This window comes from Carassius auratus, chromosome 30 (genome assembly GCF_003368295.1).
Source record: "Carassius auratus strain Wakin chromosome 30, ASM336829v1, whole genome shotgun sequence".
In the NCBI taxonomy this organism is placed as follows: domain Eukaryota; kingdom Metazoa; phylum Chordata; class Actinopteri; order Cypriniformes; family Cyprinidae; genus Carassius; species Carassius auratus.
This window is the reverse complement of record NC_039272.1, coordinates 24,394,427-24,407,006: the sequence shown is the minus strand read 5'-3', so window position 1 is coordinate 24,407,006 and position 12,580 is coordinate 24,394,427. Positions and strand designations below refer to the sequence as shown.

The 12,580-nt window shown below is 36.5% G+C and overlaps 1 protein-coding gene, 1 long non-coding RNA gene and 1 other non-coding gene across 6 annotated transcripts in view; 2 read left to right on the top strand and 1 right to left on the bottom strand.

Moving 5' to 3' along the window:
• LOC113049753 (uncharacterized) overlaps positions 1-12,580 on the bottom strand; it is a 29,667-nt gene that overhangs the window by 15,517 nt on the left and 1,570 nt on the right. Inside the window, exons 1-3 of one of the 3 annotated variants that reach the window (XM_026212361.1) lie at positions 7,656-8,023; positions 6,554-6,705; positions 4,864-6,173 (exon numbers count right to left, since the gene is read on the bottom strand). In XM_026212361.1, the coding sequence (XP_026068146.1) occupies positions 4,930-6,173; positions 6,554-6,705; positions 7,656-7,885 (1,626 nt within the window). In that variant the 5' untranslated portion in view covers positions 7,886-8,023 and the 3' untranslated portion in view covers positions 4,864-4,929. Of the gene's footprint in view, positions 1-4,863; positions 6,174-6,553; positions 6,706-7,655; positions 8,024-12,580 lie in introns of those variants that run through there. The other 2 variants (XM_026212362.1, XM_026212364.1) reach the window with 2 other exon arrangements.
• On the top strand, positions 8,161-11,030 carry LOC113049755 (uncharacterized). 2 transcript variants are annotated; one of them, XR_003276642.1, is made up of 9 exons: positions 8,222-8,284; positions 8,405-8,486; positions 8,815-8,873; positions 9,110-9,152; positions 9,326-9,400; positions 9,681-9,748; positions 10,286-10,354; positions 10,653-10,699; positions 10,924-11,030. It is a non-coding gene; the product is annotated as an uncharacterized LOC113049755 (long non-coding RNA). The 2 variants fall into 2 exon arrangements; XR_003276641.1 differs by lacking the exon at positions 8,405-8,486 and having other exon boundaries at positions 8,161-8,284.
• LOC113050088 (small nucleolar RNA SNORA18) lies at positions 9,464-9,597 on the top strand. The gene has a single exon (XR_003276730.1). It is a non-coding gene; the product is annotated as a small nucleolar RNA SNORA18 (small nucleolar RNA).

Sequence of the window (12,580 nt, the reverse complement as noted above, 5' to 3'; positions counted from 1 at the left end):
AGTTCACCACGGGATGTGACCTAAAATGAGTCGACACAGTCGAATTGGGTTCTCTTCAAATTCAGATAAGGCTTTTTTGTGTTAATAATAATCTAAACACACTTTAGGTAAAATATTTTGTTGACAGTAATGCTGTGTTTGAAATAATTCTCTTATGCTCATCAAGGCTGCATTGATTTTATCAGAAATAAAATAAACTGCAACATTGTGAAATGCTACAAGTATTTTTCTGTTTTAATTTATAATTTTCTAAAATGTCATTTATAAATTGGATGGCAAATTTGAATAATCATTTTACTCCAGTCTTCAGTGTCACATGATCTTTCAGAAATCACTGTAGCGTGATGATTTGCTGCTCAAGAAACATTTTTCCTGTTGAAAACAGTTATTAATGTATGTACTGTCACTTTTGATCAATTTAATTCAAACTTGCAGAAGTTAAGCCCATATCGGCAGCCAGCCATATCACCCTGGAGATGAGGAGATACCCCCTGACTATGTAAGCGCTTTGAGTGTCTAGAAAAGCGCTATATAAATGTAAGGAATTATTATTAATTATCATTAGAAGTATTGTTTTCTTAAAAATATTAACCTTAGTCGTGTATATATATGAACAAATTCTATATTCTGTTGCAGATACATTATGATTTCACCTATGATCCAGTGTCAAAGTCAGCAGTCCGAGAGGGGGAAAGCGGCACTCAGCAGTCCTTTGCATTTCCTGAAATATTTCTGTGGGTGAATTTTGTGTCAGAATATGAAGAGAATGAACTGATGCTAGAATGGATCAAGATGTCTGGAGAGAATCTCAGTCAGGCCGTCAATAACAGGTGAATGAGGAAAAAAAATGTGAGTGAGTAAATTGATAACCTTTTATTTAAGTGGTTATTTAAATCAGAATAATTAGGTTAAAGTCTATTACCTTTTTTGTTTTTTATTCTGTGGCAAAACATAAAAAGATTTTTGCTGTTTAGTTCAGAATTTTCATTTAGTTTCTCAGTTAATGTAAGGTTCTAAAAGTTGTAAATAACAGTACGAAGTTGATTGAAAGACAAGAACACATTCTGATTTTAGGTTTTAGGATAACTTTGATCTACTTCAAATGTTGACTACTTAAAGGGTTAGTTCACAGAAAAAAATGAAAATTACTCACCCTCATGTCGTTCCAAACCAGTGAGACCTCAGTTTATCTTTGGAACACAGTTTAAGATATTTTAGATTTAGTCCGAGAGCTCTCAGTCCCTCATTTGATACTGTGTGTACGGTCTACTGTCCATGTCCAGAAAGATAATAAAAACATCTTCAAAGTAGTCCATGTGACATCAGAGGGTCCGTTAGAATTTCTATAAGCATCGAAAATACATTTTGGTCCAAAAATAATAAGTAAAATCTCTGCTTTCAGGTGGAGCAGCATCTACTACAGAGCCGTAGTTCTCTGATAAGTTATGTGAAATCACCTTCATAATCACAGACGATATAATCATAAGATTATGAAATCGCCAAATCATTTGCGATAATGACAGATGTTTGTGTCTCTTCTCAATGAATTACGGCTCTGTGTAGTAAATGCTGCTCCATTTTAAACCATGTGAAAATACATATACTTTACTATGATGAAAATTTTAATAATAAGAACTCAGATAAACCATATATTGCTGTAGTCGTGTGTTTATTAGTCACGTTGAATCAATAAAAGCAGTTAAATCTTCTGTTTATTCATTATTAATTTCAATTAATTGTGCAGTCTAAAATGACCTGTTGGGTATTTTGGGCTGAAACTAAAAAGGGGCATAATAGATGCTCTTTAAAACATTCTGATAATTCTTTGTAAACAATATAAATTATGAATATATACAGTATGACTTTTTGAATTGGATGAGTTGAAAAGAAGAGTGATGGAAAAGCAGTCAACAGTGCATAGCATACGGGAACTGCTTTAAGACTGATAGAAAACCTAGCATGCATCTTAAGTGTTTTGATAACTTGATATTATTCTAAATTATTGGCCAAAACATGAATGTGCCCCACTGATCTATATATGTTCTGCATTATAGATCAGTGATGTGTCCAAACATTTGAGAGATGAACCAGTGTTTGAAATTCTTTATGTCCATATACCTCAAGATCAGATCCATTGCGGATAAAGAACTTAAACATTTCATGTTGATCGCTACACATCACTCTCGTAAATGAAGAAAGATGGGCCAGGCCTAAGCCTTATCATAGGAACAAGATTTACTTAACATCTCTGAGAAAACCTCACCACATGTAAGGGAGTTCGACCGTGAGCATCAGAAACATTAAAACTGACTCCAGCCTTCTTCCACACCTCCATCTGTTCTGTGTCTCCAAGGAATGCAAGACTGAAAAAACACAATCTATATTAAGAAGACATTGCTTCTTGAAAAATTGAGGATTTTTCCAAACATGCCCCTGCAGAAATTAACAGCTCCATCGCCTCCAAACTCCTAGTGATTTAAAAGGTTAATCAGTAAACATGGGCATGCAACCGGGTTGTAAATAACGGGATGGGGGCAAAACAATTTTAACCCTGCATACATTTCTGTTGCAATTGATGTGAAATGTGAAAAGTGGTGACTGTGGCATTACATCAAGATCTGGTCACATTGCATCACGTCTTTTTGCGTTGTTTTTTTTTTTTTTTGCAGCATTTAATTTTTAACCAATCATATATTTCTGTTGAACTGAATTCTGCACTGTCATAAATTCTTTCATTATAAACCACACAGGAAAATTCATTGCAAGTAATTCTTTGCACAGTGTAGACCGCTTCAATGATTCTAAAATGAGTTTTTTCAAGTGTGTATAATTTGCATTAGATTCAGAATTCTTCATTATTTTATGATTGCTTTCTGTAAGTAATATCCTCCCCGTGTAAATAGTGGTTTTGTTTTTCAAGCTACTGAAAAAAGTAATATAAAGTCTTGATTTTCTAATGCAAAAAAAAACAATCAATGTTTAGAAGTGCTTCTTAACCGTAAAGCCAGAGTTTGATGGGCTGTTTCCCCAAACACAAAAACATGTTTTGCATGTAATCTATTAGTCAACATTAATAATCATTCTTACAATATCAAGAGCAATAATCAACAACAAAAATGTAGTCATAAAATTGCAGCCCTACCATGAAAGCAGTTCCTATTTTTAATATAAATTTATATCCTTTATGTAGTCTATTTACTGTATATTATGCATTTATAGTGAAAATACATGTAAGCCATAAAAAGATGGCATTTGTTTTGGTATATTATTCTGATATATGTAAGTAAATGATTATATTTAACTAATATAAAAACAACACCGAAACAATTAGTTAGGTAATTATAAAAACTGCCCATACAAAGGCAATAAATGCCAATTGAAATCAGTTCCAGAGGGCAAATATTCCCCCTTAAATGGATAAGTTCATTTCGTTATGCAATGTAGATCCAGTAAAACACAAAATGTGAAGTACTTGCAGCGTGTGGCATCTCGAACAGTCAGTGTTATTCACATCTCCAGACATCAGCACCCTGCCATAAGAAAAATCCCACAAATGCACATTTATGGAAATTGTAATATATTAAAAAGCTAGTTATGTACTTGTTTTAAACATTACTTTGTGTAATATACCCTTTAAGCCCAAACTTTTTTATTATTTTTATTTCCATACTTTTACAATGATAAAAATTAATATTAAAAATGTATATTATTTTTATGAATACTTCAATGTTTTATTGGTCAATATCTGAACAACAGATATACATGCATGTAAGTGTATTTATTTATGTACACATGTAACATACACACACATGTGTTCATCAGCCATCATTGAATTAGTACACCGCAATAATAAATAGGAATAATAATGGACCGAATAATGATCAAGTGTAAGATTACATATAAAGAAAAACTCAACAAGGAAGCAAAGTTGTGGTAACTTTATTTTACTCTAAAATCAAGACAATCAATGAACTCGATCCATACGAACACAGAGAGTGGTCCAATGATCTCAACGAGCTACCCCACGTTACTTTCCCTGTGTATTTGTTTTACTTTGCTCAAATGTGTACGCACTGACAATACAAACAATTAAAACATTATAAATCTCTCGAGGCCCACCTGCAATTTACAAAAGGATGGGTGTAGGACCTTCAAATTTTCCGCGTCAACAAGCAGAAAATGGTTGTTCGCACAAAGATATGTAATAAAACGCACATTTCTGACACATCTTAACATCAGTAGCACATTTTAGTCATAAGAGGTTTATTTTACTTACTGTTTATCTATCTGTCTGCCCATGGTCTGTGTGTGTGTGTGTGTCTAACGTTATCTATCTCTCTAACGTGAGGCCTGTTCATATAACATGATTATAGATATTTGGTTTTGAACTCTCAACACCTTAATGATCCTCAGCTCCAGTGGCCAAGTAGAGTGTGCACATGCATGTTAAATCATTTTTTAACTTTTTTTGTTTTTTTTTTACTTATTGCCTTACCTGTGGTCTTGATACTTGTTTAACTAATTACCTTTTATGTGTTACACTGCCTCTTTACCTGTTTTGTATGTTATATGTGTTACTGTAAACTGTACACATTTACCTCAGTGTGTTATCATGCACAAATACCGAATTTATTCATTTTTTCAGTTTATTATTGTAACCGGTGGTATGCAATATGCATTACACTGATAATGCAGGATATGCTGTTCACGCATAGGTAACGTTTATTAATGTAAGGCTGTCAAATAGATTAATCACATCTAAAATAAAAGTTATTTATATAACGTAGGTTTGTGTATATTCATATGTGTATATAAATGCACATGCATATGTGTGTGTGCTTAAATATACACAGTACACAAACATTGATAAACACAAACTTTTATTTTGGATGTGATTTAATGGTGATCAAATCTTTTGACAGCCCTAGTTTATGGTTTCATGGCAACGCTGGGGCACATATTAGTCAAGGCACAGCATACAGTCACGATCTTGTCCAGGAAGGTCATGTCTTCACCTTGACATGGGAGTACCATGCTGACTGGTACAATTCCATTGAGTATGTTGTACTTTGTGCGTACACATCCAATCATCCTCTCCACATGAACCTTGAGGTGAGCTATCCGGTGTGTTTCCTCCACATCTTTTGCTTCCAGCTGGCTGCATCCTCTTGTGGATGCAGGTATTTTCACTTCTGCACACACGAGTCCAACACTGTCTTTGATGTCCATTCCACATTCTGCCAACACCAAATCCCCAGGCAATAGTTTATTAAGAAGGCCACTATTCTCAGTCACATGCTTGTCACTGACATCACCTTCCCACCCTTGGGAAATGAAAGAGATCGATCCTCGTGGTGTAATACCAATGAGATATTTAAGGGTGTGCCGTTGTTTGTAGTGGGAAAATGTCTGTGCTCTAGCTTTGAGATTTGATGCTCTTTCAATGCGAATTTCAAAGCAGTCCACAATAACTGCTACTTGACTCCCAAAAGCCTCTACAAAGTGATGTGGCATGGTGGCCTGCAAGCAATGTCTCTCTGGCCAGTGCACCAAGGGTTTGAGATGACTAAACATTGAACCTATGGTATCTCTGAATGTTGTGGACACAGTCTTTCGATCTACAGAGAAGAGGTATGCAATGTGCTGAATTGGGAGATTCAGCCTGAGGCGCATCAGTGTTGAAAGGAGCATCTGAAAAGGTGAGAGTTTTCGGCCGGTCTGTGGCAGGCAGGGAACAAGCTGTGTCAGCACACCCATCAGAAGCGCTAGACATGGAAGCCCAGTGTAGTACTTCACCTTTGCATCATCATCTTTAAAAGAATCCTCATCCATTCTCTTTTGGGCGAGCTCTTCCTTCAGTCTCCTGTTCTCCTCCAGCAAACGTTTATATTCAGCACGCCTGCATCTACAAAGATGGCATTCCTGCTGTTCTGCAGTGTTTTCATTTGAGTCTGTGTCATCCATTTGTGAAGCATCATCTGCTGTCAAAGCTTCATCCGTCTGGCCAGCTACATCTAATGGTGCAGGTGCAGCTTGATCCCCTGTGACAGCTTGCAGTCTCCTTGTACTCCGGTTAAACTGCACTGAGTGTGTTGCTTTAACTTCTGTGTGCCTGAGATGTGATGATGGTACCCAGTCAGGATCGCAGTCCAGCATTTCATCGGTGGGTTTGCCTAAAAAAAAAAAAAGATCAAATTATTCCATTGGTTATGTAGTTATTCAGCCAGTTAACAGTGTTTGTCAATATTGCGGGTAAAGATGACTTAAACAGAAAGCAAAGGACTTTACTGAATAATGAATCAGAGCAAAACAATGTAGGGCAGACACAAGAACACAACCAAAGAAAACAGAAGATTAGAGCGTATGGTGAGAAAATGAACACTCAACACAGACAAGAGTGCATGCACATTGACACAAAAACAATACACACCAGTGTCAGGGCTCTTTCACATGAACCAGACCAAAGTGACAGAACCATGACACTGTTAGCTAATAAAGTTTGCGGAGTAACAGTAACTCCATTGCTAGTCGTAAAAAAAAAAACTTAACTTACCTTTGTGTAAATGACGTGAACAAACGAGCGTGTCTCTGGAAATGTTGTTGAAGGTGATGGTTTTCTTTCTTACTGCTGCTACCCAAGACATGCGACGCCGCTTTGTTAACTCGGAGACCTGAGATCCAAGGTGATGTTTCCAGACGGGAAAGCTGAAAAATCAAACTCCGTTTGAAATTCTTTTTCCATGCCAGTTATGATTTACCTTGAGTCACTTTTTTTTTTTTTTTTTTTTTTTTTACAAAATGAGATTTCAGACAAATGATTCATTAAATGTGTAATTTTATTATTGCTTGGACAAAATGTTGTCTTTGTGAAATTTAAATATAACTATAACAATATACTAATATATAGCACTTTCATTTTTTGCTCTTTTGTTGGTTTTGATTGTTTCTATCGTCCTCCTTTGGAAGTCACTTCGGATAAAAGTGACTGCTAAATGACTAAATTTAAACATAATGTAGATGTAAATAAAACTAAATTGAATTTTTAAAACAAGCTCCAAATCAAATAACAAAAATAAAAGAAATATCTTCATATAAACAAAACAAGGCTTCGTCTGTGCTTTTTCCATTTAAAATCAGAGGCAACCACTGCATTTTAATCATGATCCAAACAAAGATGCTGCATACATGCAACATGCGCAGTTTTTAATCTAAATTAGATTTGTATAATTTTGAAGCAAAAACAGAATGATTTGACCAGTTTTGTGAAGTTATACATAAAAAACGAGTTGAATGAGACGCAGATTCACTCTTTGCCAGCAGGTGGCGCTTTAAGTGTTTTATTGGTTTCTGATGTAAACAAAGCAGCGCTGCACTTATGAACTTTAATATGAATTATACAGAGGCTAGATGAAAAGAAAAAATACATTCTAAACTTTTCTAAAGACAGAAAGTTCCCCTCAGACATACATTGATATAAACTTCTACCCCTAAATGAATCGGGGTTTGTTTATTATCTCAGCGGATCTGAATCACACATTTTAATGGATTTTCAGATGGCTCGCGGTTAATTACAACCCTACAATAAGACTTAAAGTGTTGATCGATATAATAATCATAAGTTTTCTGTCAGTAAAGACGTCCAAACATTTACTCACCTTTCTATTAAAACACACGCAAGATCGGCGTCTCTGTCTAGCTGAAGTTTGTCGCGAAGTTCTCTCCATTTAATAAAAGCCACACCGATGTTGATCCTCGTTTTATTTCTCTTCTTGTCCCAAAATCTTCTTGGGTCATCTGGTTGTCCAGTACGTCGACGTTTATGTTTATGAGACTTGTTTTTGTAGAGAGAACCAGCTGCAAACGGTAAAGAATAGTTGTGCTCCATAACGACTGACCGAAACAAACTAGGCGCTGGACAGACGCTACTACTACTACTTCCGCATTTGTCGTCGCGTAAGGCGGATATGACGCCAACGACAGACGACTCCCTCACACGTCCAGGAGCCTTGGTTAAAATAGCAATTTTCTCAAGAGGTACACATAATTGGAAACATTTGGGATATTGTTATTACTCAAATGAACAAAATATATAACACTGGCCTAGTAGTTTTGGGATATTTTAACGCAAAAATCGTACATATTGCACTTTTAACGTTACCACAGAAACACAGAGGAGAGCGCAGAGCCGTAAAATGTCGTAACGTCGGATATAAAACGTGACGCTTCTCTTCCTGCGTCCTTCTCTCCGCTTCAACCCGCCTGCGAGAAGACTGGCTAAAACTGGGTAGGCTTCGGGGTTTTAAAATATAGATTTGTTTATCTGTGGCTGTTATTTCCGCATTTCAGTTATCTAGATAGTGTTCTCTTACGATTAAATAAGTTTAATGCAAAGTATTTCTAATAGTTTCGTGAACAGTAGACTACAGCAGCACGTGGTGAATACTCTTGCAGACTCGTGGGCATGGCGAAAGCTACTGAACTAAAAGGTTATTTTTTCAGATTACTTTAGTAGTTAAGTGCACTAATTATCTTCCGCTGCATTGATCGATTGTGGGTGATTTGGTCTTTGTGGGGGGAACACGTGTTTAAAGATTTATCGGATCTTGTAGATGGCAAAGTAGATCATCAAATGCGGAATGTCTCAAATAGGGCAAATTCCTCCGTCGGCTTGGCTAGAATAACAGCAGGTTTGCTTTCATCACTGTATAATCGTTGCAGTGATGACAATGAGGCCTGGTATACTCCGAGCATGTCTCTACTGCTGTACTTTGAGGCGATATGAAGAGGACTAATGTTATTTATTTCTCCCAACAGGAAATTCTTAGGCATCTCTATGCTGTTTGAAATGTGCAGTAACCAACGTATGCAGTATGGTAAGTGGTTTGGATGATTTCTTTCTGAACTGCGTGCACCATACTAGTCACGGTCTAGTCACGATGGGCTTAGGAACTAGTGCAGTGCACAAATTACAATTCCCTTCTCTTGCAACTCACTGTTGTGTCCACCAAGTAACAGTGCTACTATCGAGAAGAGACATTTTATGACAGCAAGACAATGTTTTTTTATCGTTTAGGTGTCATTTTTAAATAAGATGTGTGTGTGCTTTCAGGTTTTGGGTGACTGATCCTCCTGTGAATGGACTGGGCAATCCGGTAAGAATTTATTGGGATAATGATGAATTGGAGGTCTGTAATGATGATTGGCATTAATGTTCAACTGCTCTTATTAACTATGAAAGAGAATGTGCCATTCTGAACACTCAAACTCCCTTTCATTTGATTAAGAGTATAAATGTTGTTTTCTAATGTTTGTTTCCTACTTTCAGGCTCCAGAACAAAATGTGGGAGAATAATCCTGTGAATTAATGCATAATTTATATCTGAGGAAGCTTGTCCTAATGGTAAATTTTACTTTTATAATTTTTCCACTTGATAATGAGAATGCATTTTGGAAAATTGATTAAAGCGAGGTCTATCCCGACTTGCCCCTCTCAGTAGAGCATAGTCGTTGGAAATGCCTCGGAGATTAAGTCTGTAGTATCGCTTTACCCATGTCGCTTTTATCTTTAGCTTTGTGGGAAAATTCTGCAGTACATTTCAATGCGCTTAAAGGATGAACCCTTAAATTGTAAGGTATAGCAAAGAGCAAACATCTCACTTGTGTAAATTTCCACTCTGTAGGTGCGATCTGAAGGATGTCCACTAGAAGGCGCAAACACCCCTTTTTGTTGACTGCCGGTGTGTGAGAGGTTTGTAGCATTAAAATGGCTTATTAGAAATTACATGAGTCCGCACTGTTGGTATCTGCATCCAGTTGTATTTCTGACTGGAATGTTCAAATGCCAGTGCTAGAGAACCTCGACCCCCCTGCTCTTGTAGGACCTTACGTTTGTTGTTGGGTCCTGGCGGTGGTCGAGACAAGGCCTCATCCGGAGTTTATATGTGCTGCTTGTTAGCATGTAAAGATGGTTGGACTACAGTGTTTGTGGGGTCTAATTTCAGTTTTATTTCAATAAATCGAACCGCCCTAGCTGGAAGCAAAGCGGTTTTTGTTGTAAACGTTCCTACACAGCCTCTCTAGTGCGGAATGGGTCCATCACTGGTGTGCTTTCCATTCTCCCACATACTCGACATGCCCCAACCCTTCACAACCCCCCGCAGTCATCCAAGACGCTCTCCGGAGGATAGCGACACACTGCGACTTGCTCCTTTTAGAAGCCTTGTGACATTGTTTCAATAGCTTGGTGTGTCTAGATAATCCTGACATGTTTGTGTTGTACCCACAGGTCCTATATGATTAGATTGAAAAATAAATGTTGGCAGCTGATCGTTCTTCCCGTACTGCAAGCTGAAAAGTAAGGCATCTGTTCTTGAATGTTTCCCAGTTGTATGTAAGGGATGAATTTGGTCATATACCAAGGCTTTTAGGATATGTGGTTCCTGACTTGCTGTGGACTTGACCAAAAATTAAAACCCATTCTAATGAGTCTCTTCAGTTTCATTTCTGTTGGGATTTATTAGGAACATTTCCTTAAATGTACTTAAACTCAAAATGGGAAATTGTATGTGTTTAATAATTAAATCATTTTAATAATATTTTATTTAGTTTTAATAAGTTTAATAATTAAACTTTAATGGTTTATGCTGTTACAGGTTTGGCGTTGGAGTGAAGGGTTTCCCAGCCAGACATTTCTTGGAAGGTGAGAGTTGTTCCACACCTTTGGATCACTTTCAAAGGGGGTCAGCCACTTCTTTTCACTGGCGACCCTTAACGCTGTGATCCTACATCAGTGCCCTATGAGATGTTTTGCAAGGGTTTTTGGAAAATAAACCACTTGCTGTCTTTAGGGCAACACCTGATTCACTTTTAAGCAGTATTATTGGCATGTTTAATATGAATGCAATTTGCTTTTGTCTCTAACAGTTGGTTCTGCTGATGAGATCATACTACAGAGGAAATTCGTAAAACTTCTCCTTTTGAGTGTTTTGTATTGATTTGTAGTTTTCAATAAAGTACAATATGTGTGGTTGAAGTGTGGTTTTTATTTATTTCAAAAGGTGAAGAACCAATGTGAAATCCCAAATGTTTCCTAGCATGAACATGTACGGTTTCTGTGAGAATATATTTTAGCAGTTAAACCAGTTTTCTCATTACTAGAACTCCCCTTAGAGAGGATAACATTTAAGATTTGAAGTCTCAAATCCTCATAGCCAGTGTCATGCCGGTAAGAGATTGGTTCACAGGGCTTCATGTGGGTCATGGGGTTCAGATTAAAGAATTCTCTCTGTAGAAAGCAACTTTTAGTGCTCCGTTTCGGCTTTGACAAGCTGCCTTTGAGTGTAACGAAGCCTTTATTTTTGAGTGCTTGAATGTTCAGTGTTTGCTCTTTGGGGAGTTTTCAACAGAGTGTTTTGTTCATAAAGTGTCTGGTTAGGAAAGCTAAATAGTTTGGGATAAGCGTTTTATTCACTTTTTAATATATAGATTCATATTAGAGTCATTTTCTTATTCATGGACTAAGATCTTATGCAAATAGTCTTGTAGGTGTAAAACTGATCTTTGAGAAAGATGTAATCTGACTTTGTGGTTCCTTCACCTTTCTTTGTTTAAAGTCTTTTTTTTTTCTTTAAGGGTGTGAAGAGAAATATTTGCTGCTGGTTGAACAATTTATTTACTATAAAATTAAAGATTCTCCATTCAAAATACTAGTAATGGACTAATGCCCTTTCTTTAGTTTCACATGTTTAAAAATATTCAGTACAGACATGCCTGACATATTTAAAAAAGTGCAACTCCAAAGCTTACCACTCAATATGTTTTAAGTGGTAATGCTGAAAGGAATGGCGTCTAAAGAGGAGTGCTGTCCTTTGAACTGAACAATGCCTGTCCCTGTGAGAGATCAGAGTGTCCCAGGGATCTTATCACAGCTGCACACAAAGAATGCTTGTTGTTTTATGATGCTCTGCAGCACCGGCCCTGGTTGCCAATAGACCGCACTTGTGAATTATTAAACCTATGCCTTGTATTAAATTATGCTCTCTGGGTCAGGACTTGGTCAATTGATGGGTGTCAAGATGGTTATTGCATGTACAAATTATTTACTGCTTATTTTCTGTATGTGTGTGTGTATATATATATATATATATATATATATATTCCATTCATGTTATAAAATTCCAACATCTGGTTTCATTCCACTTCTAATCTTTAATCTTGAAAAGGAACAAAAGTTCCACCTACCTTTTTTTGCGTTTAGATAAAGACAACATTGATATTGATTGAATCCCCCATCACATCTTTTACAAAGTGAATGATTAGCAAGATGTTGTTTAAGCTCAAGAAAAGGTCACATACTTTATAATCTAGAACTTTAGTGGCTAAACTAGGTCACCCTTGGTCTAGGAAACTTTTAAGGCAGGCATTTTAATGCTAAAATACTGCTTTATAATAAACTTATTTTTTTCTTTTCTTTTTTGAAGAAAAAAAAATTTTTAAAGTAAATTTTCTGTGTGCTGGAAAACGTATTCAAAATTAATATCAAACAAATATTGTCCCAGGCCATGTGGTGGAGGTGGTGTAA